Source organism: Sceloporus occidentalis, unplaced genomic scaffold (assembly GCF_023333645.1).
Source record: "Sceloporus occidentalis isolate IW3139 unplaced genomic scaffold, rSceOcc1.0.p SCAF_42, whole genome shotgun sequence".
Lineage (NCBI taxonomy): Eukaryota > Metazoa > Chordata > Lepidosauria > Squamata > Phrynosomatidae > Sceloporus > Sceloporus occidentalis.
The window spans coordinates 1,254,603-1,271,900 of NW_028317022.1; the positions used below are offsets into that span (position 1 = coordinate 1,254,603).

At 38.2% G+C, this 17,298-nt stretch overlaps 1 protein-coding gene across 1 annotated transcript; it reads left to right on the forward strand.

Annotated features, from left to right (window-relative positions):
• Positions 1–5,276: 5,276 nt before the first annotated feature.
• Positions 5,277–15,806, forward strand: LOC149289857 (pre-mRNA-splicing regulator WTAP). Its single transcript, XM_089490164.1, has 7 exons — positions 5,277–5,306; positions 5,398–5,453; positions 6,380–6,438; positions 6,680–6,807; positions 9,334–9,512; positions 14,585–14,739; positions 15,238–15,806. The coding sequence occupies exons 1-7, from the start codon at positions 5,277–5,279 to the stop codon at positions 15,804–15,806; spliced, it is 1,176 nt and encodes a 391-aa protein (XP_089346290.1).
• Positions 15,807–17,298: the final 1,492 nt, after the last annotated feature.

The window sequence follows — 17,298 nt, forward strand, 5'->3', positions numbered from 1 at the left end:
GGTTAAGGTTAACTGGTAGTGAACTGGTTAAATTATCTTGGGACTGCACCCCCATATGCAAATTTATATATGGTCTGGTGACAGGAAGACTATTTGTTTTGTCAAGAGAATCCCTTTAGGAAGAATATTATTTTCTTTGGTCGCTATATTGATGATTTACTTTTAATATGGCAGGGTGAACCAGAACAGATAGATTCTTTCTTTTGTACATTAATCACAATGATATTAATTTGACTTTTACCTATGAATTTCATTTCTGGACCTTTGGCTTCAGGGAGACACATCTAACATTTACAAAAAAGGTGTCTGGAAACATACTCTTACATGCTAAAAGCTGCCATCCAGGGCATGTTATAAGAAGCGTCCCTACCAGTCAATTTGTAAAGTTAAGGAGGAATTGCTCTTTGGACAAAACCTTTGAATCGCAGGCTACTGATCTCTCTGATCGCTTCAGAGCCAGGGGCTATAGAGATAAATACATTACTAGGCCTTTGCAACTGGCTATGGGGAGAACACGCCAGGACCTCTTAGCTAATAAAAATTATGACCAAAATAATAATGAGTTTAATGATATTTTGTCGTTTGTTACTCCCTATAGCCAAGAATTTAATAAGATTCGAAGCATAATTCATAAACATTTAGCCTTCCTCAAAACAGATGAGGTGTATGGTAAAATAAGATTTGTCCCCAAAAAAGCATGCTCCCTGGCCAACAAACTCTCTTCAAGCCAGCTTCCTAGGATCAATAATATTAAAACTCGCAATTGGCTGGATAGTACAGGACTGTTCCCCTGTGGTCATAATATAGGCAAGTGTTGTACATTCGTAAATAGGTCTAGAGAGTTTAAATCTTCAGTCACTAATGCGACGCATACTGTTGAACAATATACCTATTTTTTTTATAAATGTTCCCTATGACTCCTCACATAATTAGGTAAAGTGATGGAAAATCCCATCCAAGTTTATCAATTCAGGTGTCCTGATTTCAGAAATACCTAATTAATATAGTTTTTCCATACTTTCCCAGCACTTATAGGGAACATACTATAAGGTGTACATTATTCATAGAATTTTTATGCTTATGGCTTAATGGGTTTGGGGGTTGTGAACAGGGGCAGGAGGGTTATACTGGGTAGATGTTGTGTTATGGCAAATCGATGTAAGTTTTTTATTATTATTATTATCTTTTTGATATATTTTTTTATTTTATTTTAAAAACTTTAGAGAGTCTTAGACACTGTGAGAAATGGCAGGCTGAGGCTCACCAAGTCTCATACAGAAGAATCTCACTCTGTAAAATGCTCAGATGCAGCACAGCAGTATCATATTTTTTTTCTTCGAAAGATGCAGAACAGCCATTGCACAAGCCTTCAGCATGATGTGACAGAAGTGAGCTTATTGAACAAAGATCAGCTCACTCAATGTCTCTCAACAAGCAGGCAAAATGGCGAGATTCTCCTCCTTAGTGAAGGTAAAATGGCGGCCACGGCAACTAAAGAAGATCTTCATAAAGCGCACATTAGTTATTAATTTCTTTTGTCCAATATTGCATTTGTTTGTTAATTCGTTATTTAGAGGAATGGACAATGGTAACATTTAGCATGAAAACGCATTTGTCCAAAAACGAATGAGCATACCTGGGAACTTCTCGGCTCCGGCTACTCCGCGTCTTCCCTTGCAGGACGCGGCCAGTACTGCACACTGACGTCAGCGGGCGGTCCTGCTGAGGTTGTGGGAGTTCCCGCTGACATCAGGGGAGTTCCCGCTGATGTCCATGGGCGGTCCCGCTGACATCGGGGGGGAATACCCCCTTGTAAAGGAAAAAATGGGCAGGGGTCGTGGCGTGTCAGGACCCCCCTCCCGTGACCTGGAGGATTCGGGTCTTGACCCGGAGAAGCAGCGCTCACCCAGTAATCTCCGGGTCAAACCCGGAGAGTTCCCAGGTATGCGAAGATCAGCATGCCACATATGTTGTCTACTTGCCCAAACGCATTTGTATCATTTACTTGAGATAAATTGTCTGTTGTCTGTGTCCATTTAAATGATTTACATTAGAAAAAGTGATATGTGAGTCATTATTAATATGAACTGGCATACAGATTGATTCCTATTTAAATTTTTATGTTACTAAACCAATCCTTGTCAATCTCAGCTTCTTAACAGCCAGCAGTGAGGACAAGATAACGGGCAAGAAGACCTCTGTCGCCATTTACCTCAGCGAGCCAACTCTCTGTATAGGAGGTGCAGTTGGCGGGATAGACAGGCGTGAAGCGGTCCCTAGGGGTGTGTCAGCGTGTAACATGGAGGCTGGGCTTGTTTCATTTCCTCCTCCACCGCCATTTTGCGTCGGAGGCACCCAGAGAGAAAGAAAATAGAAGAGGGAAAGTAAAAGAGCTGGATAAAACCGAGCGGAAACCAAAGGAGACGCTGTCACGAAACAGAATCTACCGAGTATACGAGGCGACGTTTTAGCTCGTGGAGCAGTACGCGCCACACGCACCAGACTTATCCCCTCGCCCCGGTGTCCGCATTAGCCCTCGGAGAGGGAGGTGTGGGTGAGAAGCAGGAGCCGCCCGGGCTGCGCAGCTCCACTAAGAGGTGAGAGGCCGCGGTGTTTTAGGCGGTGCACGCGAATTAAGGCCCGTGTGGCGAGGCCGTGGGGTTTTTAGCCGTGGATTCATGTAGTCCAGGATCTGCGTTACGCCTCCACGTTATAAAAATGGCGGAGCGGAAACTTGGTGCGGCCTTAGGATGGAGACAGTCGTTGCTACTAGGCCCAAGGGCAGAGAAACTGCCTCTTATTCTATTTACGTTTTATTGGAATACAAAATTTAGAATCGCGCCAGTGGCCGTCTGGATTACGGCAGCCTGGGGCGCACGGTATGCGGGGACAGCAAGTACATCCAGATATCCTCCTCAGAATTAGAATTATTCAGCCTTTGCTAGCCAAAAAGAAAAAACATAGTAGCCACCGTCACTTTTTTCCCACTCACGCTATGAAAGGATAAGGGTTCTTGTAAGATAAACTAAGGCGTCCAAAGTAATGTGTCGGGAGCCCTGGCTACGTGATTAGCGTTATTTTTCAAATGTGGCCATTATTTGAGGGACACAATTCAGTAAACTTATAGGCAGTCGCTTTACGCACCTGCTTCTTCCAGAATTTCCAATTTATTGCAGTTTTAGTAAAGGAAATGTTTCATCGTTAGGGTTAATGTTTTCTGTGGGACGTTAAGCAATAAGATGGGGACAGGTTTTTTTTTTTTTCTTGTCATACTATCGGGATCTCGATGATGCTTTTGGGCATGTTTTAAGATTTGATATATTGATGGGCAGTTAATGTAAGTCTATAAAAAGATTTTACAGCCATTGATTTTTCATTTCAGTTCAGACCATTACTTGAAGGGCATCTCGATCACATTGTTGTTCACGGTGTAGCATGAGGCAGTTTACTGATTGCTGACTTTCGTTGTCTCAGCTCGCTAAGTTGAGTGTTTTTTTGTCTGGTATGGAGACACAAGCTGTTCCTGTCATGTCTGTTGTGGGTTTCTTAAGTGAAATGCACATTAGAAAAGAAAAATCACATGATCCCAGTACTGGTTTAGGTTTCAGTATGTTATACCTCGAATTGAACAGATACGAAGTATCACAGGGCTGCATCTGTGTGATTGGGAGATTTAATAAGAAGCGCAGTGCTTCGGCCATTCACGGTTTTGGTTAATTTAAAGCCGAAAACCATGGTTTTGAAGTAGCTCACCGTACCCCGTGTTTGTTATTTCCTGCTTTGTAGATTAAATCTGCATTTCCATCCAGGTTAAATGGAGTTTGGCGCTCAGATTTTGTGGTTATCGCTTGCTCAAGCTGCCTTTCTGTCCTCTTGGTCGATTGGGATTTGTTAGTGATTTCTGTTTGCATGAAGGATGGATCTCCCCTGTGTGACAGTGCGGCAAAGTAAATAATGCCGTATTCTGTGTTAAAATATATTTCTCGGTGAAACAGTGGATGCATTTAGGGGATAGTAAAATGTTAAAGAAAAAAGCAACTCGGCAGTAACCGTAATGTTGTTACCATAGCAACAAATGGGATGTCACTACTGATGTACAAATATGTTTGAAATATATTTTATATAAAACTCATTAGTGATATGCCTGCTTTTATTTAACCCTGTATGCAACTGGGCATAGCCCGAGCTGTTGCAGCATGACACTAGTGGGTCACAGAAACTGGCTTCCACCTTTTAGAGGATGCAATTTATCTGTAATGTGTGTGATGCTAGGTGATCAATAACAGCTGGGGTAGGGAGCTACATGTCCCGACCCTTCGCACTCAGGTTAAATGCAAAAGCATCCCTTTAGACTGTAAGATTTTAATAAGATGGTGCAGCTGCATTATATGGATACAGGTCTCTCAGGGCCACATCTATTCTGAAAAACAAGCTTTATCCCTTGGTACTGTGAATCTTTCCCCATTATTTGTCAGGTCAGATTGCGGATTCTCCAAGATTGTGCAAGTGGCAGTTTAATTTCTTATTTGCAATGGTGTGTTTAAGGATTGCAACACTTGGTGTCCATGGGTTTCCCTTCCTCTATTGTAGGTTTGTTTTTTATTTTTTTTGAAAGAGTACTCAACAAAGACTGATCGGGGGCACTTTCCATGCATGAGTTTTGTTACTTTTTTATGTCTTAACAGCTGTGACTCGCTTATTGGTGCAGAAATCCAACAGGTTCAGCATAACTTGTGGCGAACCTGATAATTGTTTTATTGTTAAAACATGTTGCAAGAAAAAACTTCAGTTTCATTGACCTCAAAGGAGAGCTATAGTCATCCCAACTTTTAGCCAACTAACTTTTATTAACTAGCTACTGGATGTTTTTTCTTGTAATAAAATGCCCTTTGATCCCCCCTTGTCTCTTAATTGCAATTACTCGCTCGCTTTACTTTTATCTTAGGGGGGATACATTTTACTGACCTTTAAATGTTTGTTTTTCAAAAACTCTGCTTTAAGACACTAGGTTAACAAATAACATCATTCAAATGTTGTCAGTACAGAATCTATCCTCGTAATATGAAAGTAAAGAGTGCAACATGACAACCTTTATTCTATTTTTTCTGTTTATATCAACATATATCACCAAGTGTTTTTTTTCCTTTTAATCAAGAATCCGTTTATTTAAAAAAAAAAAAAAAAAAAAGCATGTGACAGGTTATAGGCTGGGCCTAATACGCAACCACGTATTTATTGAAACTTCCTTTTCTTTGTTTTCTCTCCTTCAGGTCACCATGACAAATGAAGAACCCCTCCCAAAAAAGGTCAGTCCACAATCTACTAATTATTCTAAGCTGCATTTCCATTGATGTTCAGTCAGTTTTTTAAATTGGAAACTTGTTTGATTTTCTTCAGGTTCGCCTCAATGAAGCAGACTTCAAGGTGTTGACCAGGGAAGAGCTATTTGTGAGGTAAAGTTTTGGTACCTATTGTTACCCCACTGGTTAGTTAATCAATTTAAAGGTGCAAGCTGCATTCTGCTCAGCCACACAGAAGTAATTAATCTTTATTTGCAAACAGTACAGCTTTTCTAGGTATCTAAAGTATATTGTCAGCTTGCTATGATGAACGAGTTGGGCAAGGTCAGAAAGTTGCATGTAAAAGGTGGTACACCCTAGTAACAAATTACATGTTCCTGTTGATGGGGCAGATCGATGTATTGCTATAGTGATTGGACTACTTTGAGGCCAGATGGAGTTTAGACTGGACCTTTCACCAAAAATAGGCTTGCCTTCTGTAAAGGGGGTTAAAAAAAACAAACCCGTGTCAGTAAGTTGTTACCATCTTTCATTAGACTGCATAGATTTTTTTTTTTTTATTATTATTTAATGTGATTCAAATTAAACATAAAATTCTGTCGTTTTTATCACAAGTACTATAATCACAGTTTTGTGTCTGAAAATGTGTGGAAAATAAGTTAAATGATGATTTCAGTAACTTGAAGAAAGAAGAGCCAGGAGTACCTGATGACATGCAGGTTATATGGTGCACAGGAAGCTAGTTAATATTCTGAATTGCTATAAATTACCACCACCAGTGCTCCGTTATGTACAATAGTACCAAAAAAGGCCCCAATGTATAGGTAGATTTCTAAGAATTTCTTGGTGACTGGATTTGCCAGAAAGTAATTGTTGGCAAATTTAAACTTTTTAGTTAGGTGAACCTATTCCTATAGTTAGAAATTTAAATTTGGTTTCTTAAACATGGTGGCCTATGATAATTTAAATGATTAACCATCTGCACCAACTCTGCCAGTAGCAACTAACAAGTAAACATTTCTAAAAATGTACAGAAATTAATATAAGCTCCGTATGTCTTGTGTTCACATTAACTGTAGGTGGAAGCAGTATGAATCATATGTGCAAGCTCTGGAGAACAAGTACACAGATCTGAACTGTAAGTAAAAAAAAAAAAAAAAAAAAAATTCGACTTCAGTAATATGTTACCATGTTATATCGTTTTGTGTTATGGCAAGAATTTAAATGAACTTGCCTCAAGCTTTTTTGGGGGGCATGGTAGTGATATTTATTTCAGTGGACTTCTAGCTTCGGAAGGTCTGTAATAACTACACCTTTGTGAAAATACTTACTGTAGTCTCAGTCACAATCGAATTGTGTTCCATATGTTTTGTCTCCAGCCAATGATGTGTCGGGACTAAGAGAATCTGAGGAAAAGCTGAAACAGCAACAGCAAGAGTCTGCTCGAAGGGAGAACATACTGGTGATGAGATTGGCCACCAAGGAGCAGGAGATGCAGGAGTGCACGGTTAGTATATTTGATTCATGTATTGTTTTCATGTTTTTTTTAATACTAGTTTTATGTATTCTTTTATTTGGCTCTACTCCCTACTCGCTTGATAAGTGTTACCCTCCCTGTCAGATTTTGTGCACTGTTGCATATACTTTTACATTCAGCAAGTGACATCCAACATCAACATTTGTGTTTTTATGTTTAGAGGAGAAAGGGTAAACACTGGGTCTTGTTTGGGCCTGCACAGTATCTATCATTTGAAGCAGGTTTGGATTGTTGTCCGTCCTGCCAACATCTCCTGCCAAAATGCAAGGCATACAACTCATCCATGAACTCACAAAGGATGCATCTGCAGGTCTCTCTTGCCTAAATTATGGTCTGTGTTAATGACTCCAATATCAAAAAGACAAAGGGAAAATGTGGAATTAATACAACATGCCATAGTTTACGGGACCAATAATTCTACTTTGTTTCTGGGGGACTATTGAGAAGATTTTTTTGGACCAACTGTTCATAAACTGGGGCATGCAGCAAGACAATAAGAAACACACAAGTATACATCTAAATCCAGATAAAACAAGACGTTCAAGGTTTTGGAATGGCTTTGATCAAACCCGCAAATGCCACCAAGTTAAAGTGGTTCTACATGGAGGAGTAACTACAAGGAGTTTGTGTGTATTGTTGCTCAAGCAGACATAATGAGGATTTGGATCTTAAGAAAACAATGTATCACGTGGGGGCACTTTGTGTTGCATACAGTTTTACGTATTAACATTGTCTTTTTTTTCATGACCCCCCCCATATCTGGGGGGGAAAAAAAGGTTTTCCATCTAAACCTTCAGTTCCAAATAGATATACATCTCCATGCATATAAAACACCACCTCCTTTTCCATGCTCATCTCTTTGCATGTGAGGGCCTTCTGTATTTGGCGGGTAAATCTGGCCCAGAGTCACGTTCAGCTCCATATCTGTCTTCATACCTTTTTAAATGCTAGGTTAATGTTACCAAACTCCAGCATTGTTGAAAAACTTAGAGACCCTTATCTTAGTGGGCAAATTCTCCCTTTGTCTGCCTTCCCAGTGCTACCACATTGTTTTACTTGGTTTTTGGCCAGCTTTATTGAAGATATTTAAACAAGAGCTAGCATGGTAACTGCAACATAGTAATTGCCCTTAAATATATATATTTATAACTGTTGTTGTGACAATCCTAACAATACAAATAGAACGAGAGACGCATCAGAAACACATCAGAAACTTCAACACTTAATACTCAAAATCCTAAATAGTACCATTAGGTGCAAATGATGCAGTTTTCACATTTGCCATTACTTTATGTATAACGTTTAACTGCTTTTGATTTCAGTTTTCTTATAAACAAATGTAAAATCCATCAAAAAACAATTCAATTGACATCTGCCATTTAAAATGCCAGTTTCAAAAACTTGAAATAATTGAATGCCCGTGGCACATATTACATTGCTGCATGTAGCAATTGTTATGCAAACTGTTTCCCAGTCAAGGACTAACTTGAAGCAATGTGGTTTTTATTGTTCTTACTAATGACTGTGAAGTGTTGCTGTTATATTGCAGACATTTTTAGAACATTATTTTTAGTAAAATATGTAACATTTTGTGTACTCAAAGGAACATTTTTCATGTTATTATCGCTAACGTTTGTACTTGTGAGCACATTTGTTTATGGATCATCAGTGCTACCTGCAATTTGTGTATACAGGGCCTGAGATGAACTTGTGTTCTGTAGAAGAAAATTTGTTCTTTACCACCATGACTTAAAAAAAAAATAAAAAAAATTCTCTATGCGATTTAATTCGTATTATAGCAAAGTAGATTTTTGCAATAGTAATGTCAGTGTCTGCATATAAAGCAAATTTTTGCTCACAGCTGTATACAACAATGAGATTTTTTTTCTCCTCCTAGGTACTTCCCCCCCTTTAAAACAGTCAGTCTTAATGATTGCCCTTCAGCTGTTAAGATAACTATGGTATATTATTTCACGGTTTTACTGTAGCCACTTTTTAGTTATACCATTAGGCCCTTGTCATCACAAACTTCTGATATTAAAAAAAAACACAAAAAAAAAACTGTAGAAGTGCATATATATATATTGAGTAGGTGTAAGATACATTAACCTTTTTAATAAGAATCATGCCTCAAACCACCCATTGCAATATTCATGGTTAGTGGAGACAGTGTCATGTATTTGGTTCAGTCTTCGTTGCAGCCGTATTGGCTATTTACCAATTGCTTGCTCCAGATGGGAACTGTTGTCTTTATAATTATTAGTAATCTATGACATAACATTTATTGTTTTTTTTGGTCAGTGTAACTAAGATATTTAATTTGCATCGAGGAGTCTGAGATGTAGTAAAAGATTTCAAGCCTAGCATAATCTAATCAACTTTCTGTCCTCAAACTGCATCTGTACCAAAACATTACCATCTGTATCTGTACAATAACCTTTGCTTTTGTAGTTTTAATGATGACCTACTAATAACTGTTTGGATTCCTCTGTGCAGAATCAAATTCAACACCTCAAGCAAGTCCAGCAGCCAAGTGTTGCCCAGCTGAGAACAACAATGGTTGACCCAGCCATCAACTTGTTTTTCCTCAAAATGAAAGGTGAACTGGAACAGACTAAAGACAAACTGGAACAAGCCCAAAATGAACTGAGTGCCTGGAAATTTACGCCTGATAGGTAAACAAACCAAATACTCCCCAGTCAAGACTTCCCTGACAATCCCACTGCGAGAATGCTATGGTGGGATGGCCAAGTACTCGTTTTGCACCAAGACTCAGACTATTGTGAGCAACAAAAAGCCACATTCTTACACTGTCCAGCTTGTATTGCTTAATGTAAAACTTATCAGATGAACCTTGTATTTCAGCTTTTTATTTTCCTCCCCTCATTTGCTTCAGAGGCCTGAGATCGTCGGACTATTCCGAAGAAGCGGCCGCTTCCGGTCCCCATTTTCTAGAACACTTAGACACTTGAAAAAAAAAAAAAATGGTTCTGATTGAAGAAAATAGAGGGAGCAAAAGAAGTCTTAAGTCTGGCACAATGTGTCGGCAGCCATTTATGGAGGAGAGAACCTAGTGATTTTTATTTTTCAATATAAATCATGAATTGATCATGTAAAAAGTCCCATAAAAATGTAAAAGGTGGAATGTTTTTTTGCTCCTAATTATGAGCCTAGTGACTTATAGACACTAAGTCCGTATTTCCAAGTAAGACTCTGGATTTCGTGATTGTTCATTGAACTGCTGGGCCCAACCTCAAACTAAGGTGATTTTTGCTTTAAACTGGTTATTGTCCAGTAGCCCTGGGCTTGAAACGGTGACTTATCACACCAGAGTAGTGTATGCTTCAGAATAACCGGCTAGTATAGTACGCAATTGTAATTTGTTTGCTTTAAGCATACCACTCTGATGTTTGATAAAACAATGGACTTAAAACAAAAATGCAAATATGCTAATGGTGTGGTAAAAACCTCCACGGAAACACGAAGAAACGTTTTGCGTTTAGTTAATTATTGCAAAGCTAGCTGTGAGAAACAAAAAAACCACGTGTTGAATTTTTATTCAGAGAATGCTCTGGTCTTTACTTTTTTTTCGAGGCTGTAGGCTTACTTTGTCATCTAATGAGGCGTTTGCACTTGTCCTAGCATTCGCTTTTTAAATCGCTTACATAAGCCATGCTGTAGCACAGAAGACCAAGAGAGGCGTTGGTTAAATATACACTGTGCTGTGTTTGAAAGAGGGATACTTTTATTTTTTTTGTAACCCAAACCTGAGGATGCTCAGATAGTAAATGATTAAGCATACATGCATGCTGATCTGTACATATGCTATATTTTAAAGTAATTTCTTCTGTGAAGAACATTTGATAAACTGAACTAAAATATTCTGCATTTACCATTTTTCACATTGTGGCTGCAGAAGGTATAAACTAAAGCATTAATGTCTTTCTTTCCCTGAGGTTTGTTGTTTAATATGTGTATTCTGTTCAACCAAACCTTTAGTATCTACTTCGACCATGAAGTCAGGTAAGCTGTCTAGGTGGTGATGGTTCATTTGCAGATGGCACCTTGGTTCATCTTTGTGTGTTCTACAGTTTTGATTACTCCTCGAAGACAAAATATATATATATATATATATATATATATATATATATATATATATATAAAAAAAATTTAACATCTTCTTTAGTTGGGATTGTTCATGGTTAAGCCAGTTGCTTTGAACAGGTCATTTAGTTTTGCATGTTACTTTCAAGTTTGTTTACCGTGCCCTTTTGGCAGCCCTCCACATAATGTAAAGCGCGCTTTTTTTATTTTTTTTAGTTTATGTGCTTCTTTCTATGCTGAGCGCTGATCAAGTTGCCTCACAATACAGGCAGTGATGAACAGGTTCATTTTAAACTGAGTGTTATAAATGGGGGTTTTAACTTGGTCCACTCTTATGGTTTGGTATAAAACAAGTTTAGAAGCTTTAAGTTTTTATATTGAAATTTTAATGTTTTAAAATGTATGTCATGTGTTTTGTTTTTTTTTTTGTTTTTTTTTTTGTTTTTCTTTAGAGAGAATATGTGCCATTGTTTGTTAACCCCCTCCTTCTTTTTTTTTTTTTTTTTCTTTTCTTTAACCCAGAATATTAAATACTGGATATTTAAAGTAAGACAAGGCAGCCTATTATATATACTTAAGGCAAATACTTATTTGTATTTAGCAATTTAAGGTATGGTGGTTGGAAAGGAGAATTGGTTTGATGAAATTGTTTTAACTTGGTCACTGAATTTTGTCTGTTTCAGAATTGTGTTTGCAAATGTTATCTGACTAAGTTGGTTTATTTTCCTTGTTTTGATTTAAGATGGCCTATTGGGGGGGTTGCAGACTGTGACCGATTTAGTTTACTGCTTTGCTCCGTGCATGCAGTACCAAATTGGTGTGCAAAATCTTGGTTATTCTTAAAGTAAGCCAGCAAAACGGTACATTTAAGTGTTGGGGGGAAAACACTTGTGTGACAGAACATAATTCCATAATTGTTGCATCTGATCTGTGGTTCTTTTCCACACTCCATAAAATTGCAGGAAAAATGCCTCTAGCTGTAACAGGAGCAACATTTTGGAACCAAGAAGTATGAGTTTGTGGAACGCTTCAAAATCACTGCCTAGTTATTTTTGCTTTTAATTTATGGCTATTTTTAATTTGTTAATTTTTGGAACTAAATCATGTTTGTTCATTTAGTCCCTTTTAGTGAAGTGTATTTATAAAGCATAACCCCCCCAGCCTCATTAACATTCTCTTCCAGTGGCTGCTACAAAGGTTTATACTTTGACCAGACACAGAATTAGTATTTGTTTTGACCCAGTCCCTTTTGCGACTGGATTATTGCTGAAGTGTGTAAAAAAAAAAAAAAAAAAAGCTAGTTTGCATGAAAGTTAAATATTTCAAATTGGGCATTAAAATTGCTATTTTTTGTTATTTGTTTCCTCTTGCGTAACACAAAGTAGATTATTGGGACTTGTAAATAATATACCTGCACTTTGATAGCATGATATTTTTAAGAGCAAAAACCCAACTTCACGTGAAACCAATTTAATTTTATATTGAAAAGCCGTGGGAATAATTTTTTTAGGTTAATGCATTAATCTTCAAGTTTAGTAATGCTCAGAATGGATGACGTTGGCAGTCAAACTGTTCATCCATTGTCTTACCAGTGTAAAACACTTTATCCTAGTTGAGTTGTAAATGTACAACTTTAAAATCTTAAAGTTTACAGCTTGCCAGTAATGGTGCATTAGGTTAAACGCTGCACAGACTTTATACTACAAATTATAATATTTAGTGGCTTTATTAAAACTACCTATAGTTTTCAGTCACTGCTCATTAATTTTCAGGTTAAAATGTATGTCCTATTTTACCTCAACAGAATTACCTTTGGCATGTGGGGTAAATAAGGCTTGGCATCCCCAATATGATTCCTTATCACTCCTGTTTCTATGGGAAATAGAGGGAAGGAGAATGCTACCACATTGAAATTAGATCAGTTCTACAGTGTGTATAGTTTGCCGAACAGAAAAGTTGAACTGAGGTCTGGGGGTTGTTTTTAAATAAAAGGTTAGTGAATTATTCTTTTGAGCGTGGCGAGCCAAACCGTTCAGGTCTGCGATATGTTGGGGTGTAGGCATCTGCAATCAGCCTGTCGTTTTAGTAACACTCCCTTTGAAGCCCCTGATTAAAAAATAAACTTTTGCATCTGCCTCTTCTGTCTCGCACACTAATATGTACCCTAATTCACCAGAATACATCCTCCTAGGTTTATTTAAAAGAGAGACCGTCCCACTTTTTGGCCAGAGGGTTTGAAATATAGCATGGATAGAAAAGAGGCGAGGCGATTAAAGTTCAGTTTTAAATACACCCAGAGAATGTTTGCTTCTGCGCCTTTAAATGCTTACATCACTTGTTTCAGACTCCGAAATTAGACGTCTTATTTTCAGTAGGATAGTTAATTCCAGTACATTGCAGTTGCACATCTGTTAAACATCCATGTTTGTTAAATACCTGGTCAATGAAATTGGGATGTTCTTTAATCTGACCTGAAAATTAAAGGAGTGTGCAAACTTTTTTGCAATAACTGGAAGATCATTACAATTGTGGGCTCTCTCTCTCTCTCTATATATATAGCTAGCTAGAGATAGATAGATAGATAGATATATATAGCGCAATTTTAATGATCTCCCAGTTATTGCAAATAACTTTGTACGCTAATTATTTATATATATATATATATATATATATATATATATATATATAAATAGTAAAATAGCGCAGTTTTAATGTTTTCATTAAATTCCAGCAAAGATTTGTGCCAGATTACATTTTTTCTTGCATACCTTGGTGAGCAAACAGATACATTTTTGTTACTCATTAACCTGGTTTGAGACAAAAGCTAAACTTTTTAGATTATAGCTGTTATGGAGAGTCATTTTAGGCCTTTTTCTAACAATAATTTACTAAGCCGTTACAATATAATTACTTAAAGCATCAGTTAAAGGTCCACCCCGACCCCATTTTCCTGTTAAGTGTATACTGGAGTCCATTTTGCATTGACCCAAATTTATTTTACAGCATGCAGATCGATGCAGGCTTCTTCTGTTTATTGGCACTAAATAAAGTGAGACTTCTGTCTCTGCTGGCTGCTTCTACTGAAATCAGGAACATGTAAACTTCTTGCACATGGCTTACTAGCCCTCCTATTCAAGGCTATGGGACACATGCTCCCATTGAAATCAGGGGGAGGCTAGCTCTGGATGCTGAGTTTTAATTGGCATACACTTAAATGGTTAACACTATTGATTTCTGTGCTAGCTTCCTGCTAATACTTGCTGGTTTCAGTAGACAGCTGGAGATGAGTTAAATGAGGCCGACTGTGTTCATTTCATGAGACCATTCACTAAAATCTGAAATATATTCTTATTGCTTAGCAGCCAGAATGCTCCATGCTCTGGGTGAGATCCATTCTGAATTTACAGGTGGCTTAGGATAGTGTAAATCCTTCTAGAATGAATTGTGAAAGGAGAAGATCGCCATCCTCTGGAAGAACATTGAGTATCTAGGCAAGAAAACCTGCCTTCAAAATATTCCTTGAGAAAAGATGAATCGTTTTAAAAATGCTGGATTTCCTGAATAGAGCTTCTTACGGTGGTGCGGCTGAATATGCAGACTAATCAGATGTCAATGTTTTTGACACGTGACTCTTTCTTTACAGCCAAACAGGGAAAAAGTTAATGGCAAAGTGTCGAATGCTCATCCAGGAGAATCAGGAATTGGGGAGGCAGCTGTCCCAAGGCCGCATTGCACAGCTTGAGGCTGAATTGGCATTACAGAAGAAATATAGTGAAGAACTGAAAAGCAGTCAAGATGGTAAGAGCGGTCATTTCACGTTAGTTCATAGACACATCAAATCCCTTCGGTTAAATTGTCAGCCAGCTTGCCCAGTCATACCACAAAGCTAGCAATGTGTCCTTTTTAAACTGCACTTCATTTGTCCAGTAAAGAGAAGGCATTCTTCTGCTAATTTCACATACTTTTTGTGATAAAATATACAGGTAACAAAAAGTGATGTTCAACAGATTCTTGCTGATCTAACAGGGCTAGAGTAGTAGAACCCCAGCAGCTACAGGCCTACCGATTGGCTGCTCCTGAATTATATGCGAAGGCTCTAGTGTCACCGGCCATAGTTTTTAGAAAGAAAGCCTTATAACCAGGGATGTCCCAGGGTTTGGTTTAGGGCCACATTTTTTAGCAATTATGGACTGCATTACATGTGTGCATTTTACAAACTACATCTTATGTTAGTGTTTTCATTATCCTCGTTTATTTTTAATGGCTCTGGTCAATGGTTTGTTTTCCTTGCTGCAGAACTGAATGATTTCATCATCCAGTTGGATGAAGAGGTAGAGGGCATGCAGAGCACAATCTTGGTACTGCAGCAACAGCTGAAAGAGTCCCGGCAGCAACTGTCACAGTTCCAGCAACAGCAAAGCTTGGGTAACAGGTCGCTGTCCGAGCCTAAAGAAGACTCGGAGAGTGCTGGCAAAGACTGCAGCCGGCTGCCAAACGGACCGAGTAACGGTGGGTCCTCCCACCAGAGAACTCACAGCTCAGCGGGGCTTTACAGGGAAGGAAGCAGCACAGAAGAGGACTTTCCAGCGTCTCCTGTGAATGAAGGCAAACTTTCAAACCACTCAGATGAGAGAACTGGTAGGGGTGGGAGCAGTTACATGAATCAGCTTAGTACTGGGTACGAAAGTGTAGACTCTCCCACTGGCAGTGAGAACTCTCTCACTCACCATTCAAATGACACAGACTCCAACCATGACTCTCAGGAGGAGAAGCCAGTGAGTGGGAAAGGCAAAAGAACTGCGGGCTCACGCCATATTCAGAATGGTTTGGACTCTAGTGTGAATGTACAGGGTTCTGTATTGTAAATTAAAACTAATTTTGACATTTCCCCCCCTTTACTTTTTTTTTATACATTGTTTAATTTTGAGAACATATTGTCCACAAATAGTGCATATTTTGTCACAGATTTGCCTTTGAGTTTTTTCGTTGGTTAACGTAATACCTCCTGCCAATTTGGACGTTTTAACAGTTAGTTTCTTTGAAAGTTAAAAATTGACATTTTGTGTAGACCATTTATTTTATGTGAGTTAATGCGAAATTTAAGAACAAGTTCTGAAATATGTCTGTACAACTGTTGATATCTAAAATATTTGCTGTGTAAGGGCATTCTCACCAACTTCTCTGAGCTCTTTAGACCTAATCAACTCGTCATGGTATCGTGAAAGTTTGGCTGCCAAAGTTTACCCGTAGTATAGTTTTATCACACACAGTTGGATTCATAGGGAAGTATGTTGGTAATTTCAGTGTTAATTGCAGTTTTTTTCCCCTCACTTTATTGGCAACCATCTGTACATACTTATTTTTCTTCAATAAATGGCTGAATATTTGAGACTGTGCGGATAACTACTCAGTTTTAAAATTGGCTGTATCTTGTTTATGCATATGATTCTGTGACTCCAATATTACCTTGCCTGTACCGACCAAACCAAAATAAAGATTTTTAATAATGTCACCTCATCCCCTTGAATTGTACTTTGTAATGTCTTTGTCTGAAAATATGCAGCATATTAACAAGGTTGGAACTATAATATGAATTTTTCAGGCATAGGCATGATGAATATTTTGCTTTGCTGCATACATGATGTGCAGACAGAGCTAGCCTCTGTTTAAATGAACAAGGTAAGTGTCCGGTCTATAAGAATTAATTGGGAATAGTTTTTTGTTTTTTTTTACTGCAAGTGGTTATAGGTTTTTCCTTGGCAAACTGGGAATAAAACTGCGTGGAACCGCAATAAGCATGCATGGTCTGCACGCACTTGGCACTACATTGAGCCTAAAAAACGAGCCTTGAAGGACATCTTGGACGGGTGGTTCTAAAAGATTGCCATGTATGTGCCAGGTAGTTATAAACCTAATTACATTTTACTAAACTGTCTGCCGTAGACACTGAATTTGGTCACTGATGAGAACCATTCAGTCCTACTTGTCTGTCCATTTTTCCCGATCCCTTAATCAGGAATTGGTCTTATCTTAGAATCAGGATACCTTTTTATGCCTATCCCATGCATGTTTACATTTCCTCATTTTAAATAGCCTCTACAACTTCTGGGAGGCTGTTCAATTTATCTTTCACCCTCTCAGTAAAGTATTGGTTAACCTTCTGTTTAATAGTATCTGCCCTTGGTTTAAAAAATGGACACTATGTCATGTTGCAAAGATGAACGCCCCCAAAAGGTATGCAAATCTCTATGCGAAATAGTAGAGACGTAACATTCAGAAAATCTTGAGAAATGTATCACTGCTTAAGCTGCGCCAAAACGTTTTCTTTGCTTAAAGGAGCACTCCCACCATGTTTAA

Excerpts from the sequence above, each read along its gene's own strand:
- LOC149289857 (XM_089490164.1), top strand. The coding sequence starts at position 5,277 with ATGACAAATGAAGAACCCCTCCCAAAAAAG. Across the intron at positions 6,439-6,679 it reads CAAGTACACAGATCTGAACT|CCAATGATGTGTCGGGACTA; the intron begins GTAAGTAAAAAA and ends TTTTGTCTCCAG. Across the intron at positions 6,808-9,333 it reads AGGAGATGCAGGAGTGCACG|AATCAAATTCAACACCTCAA; the intron begins GTTAGTATATTT and ends TCCTCTGTGCAG.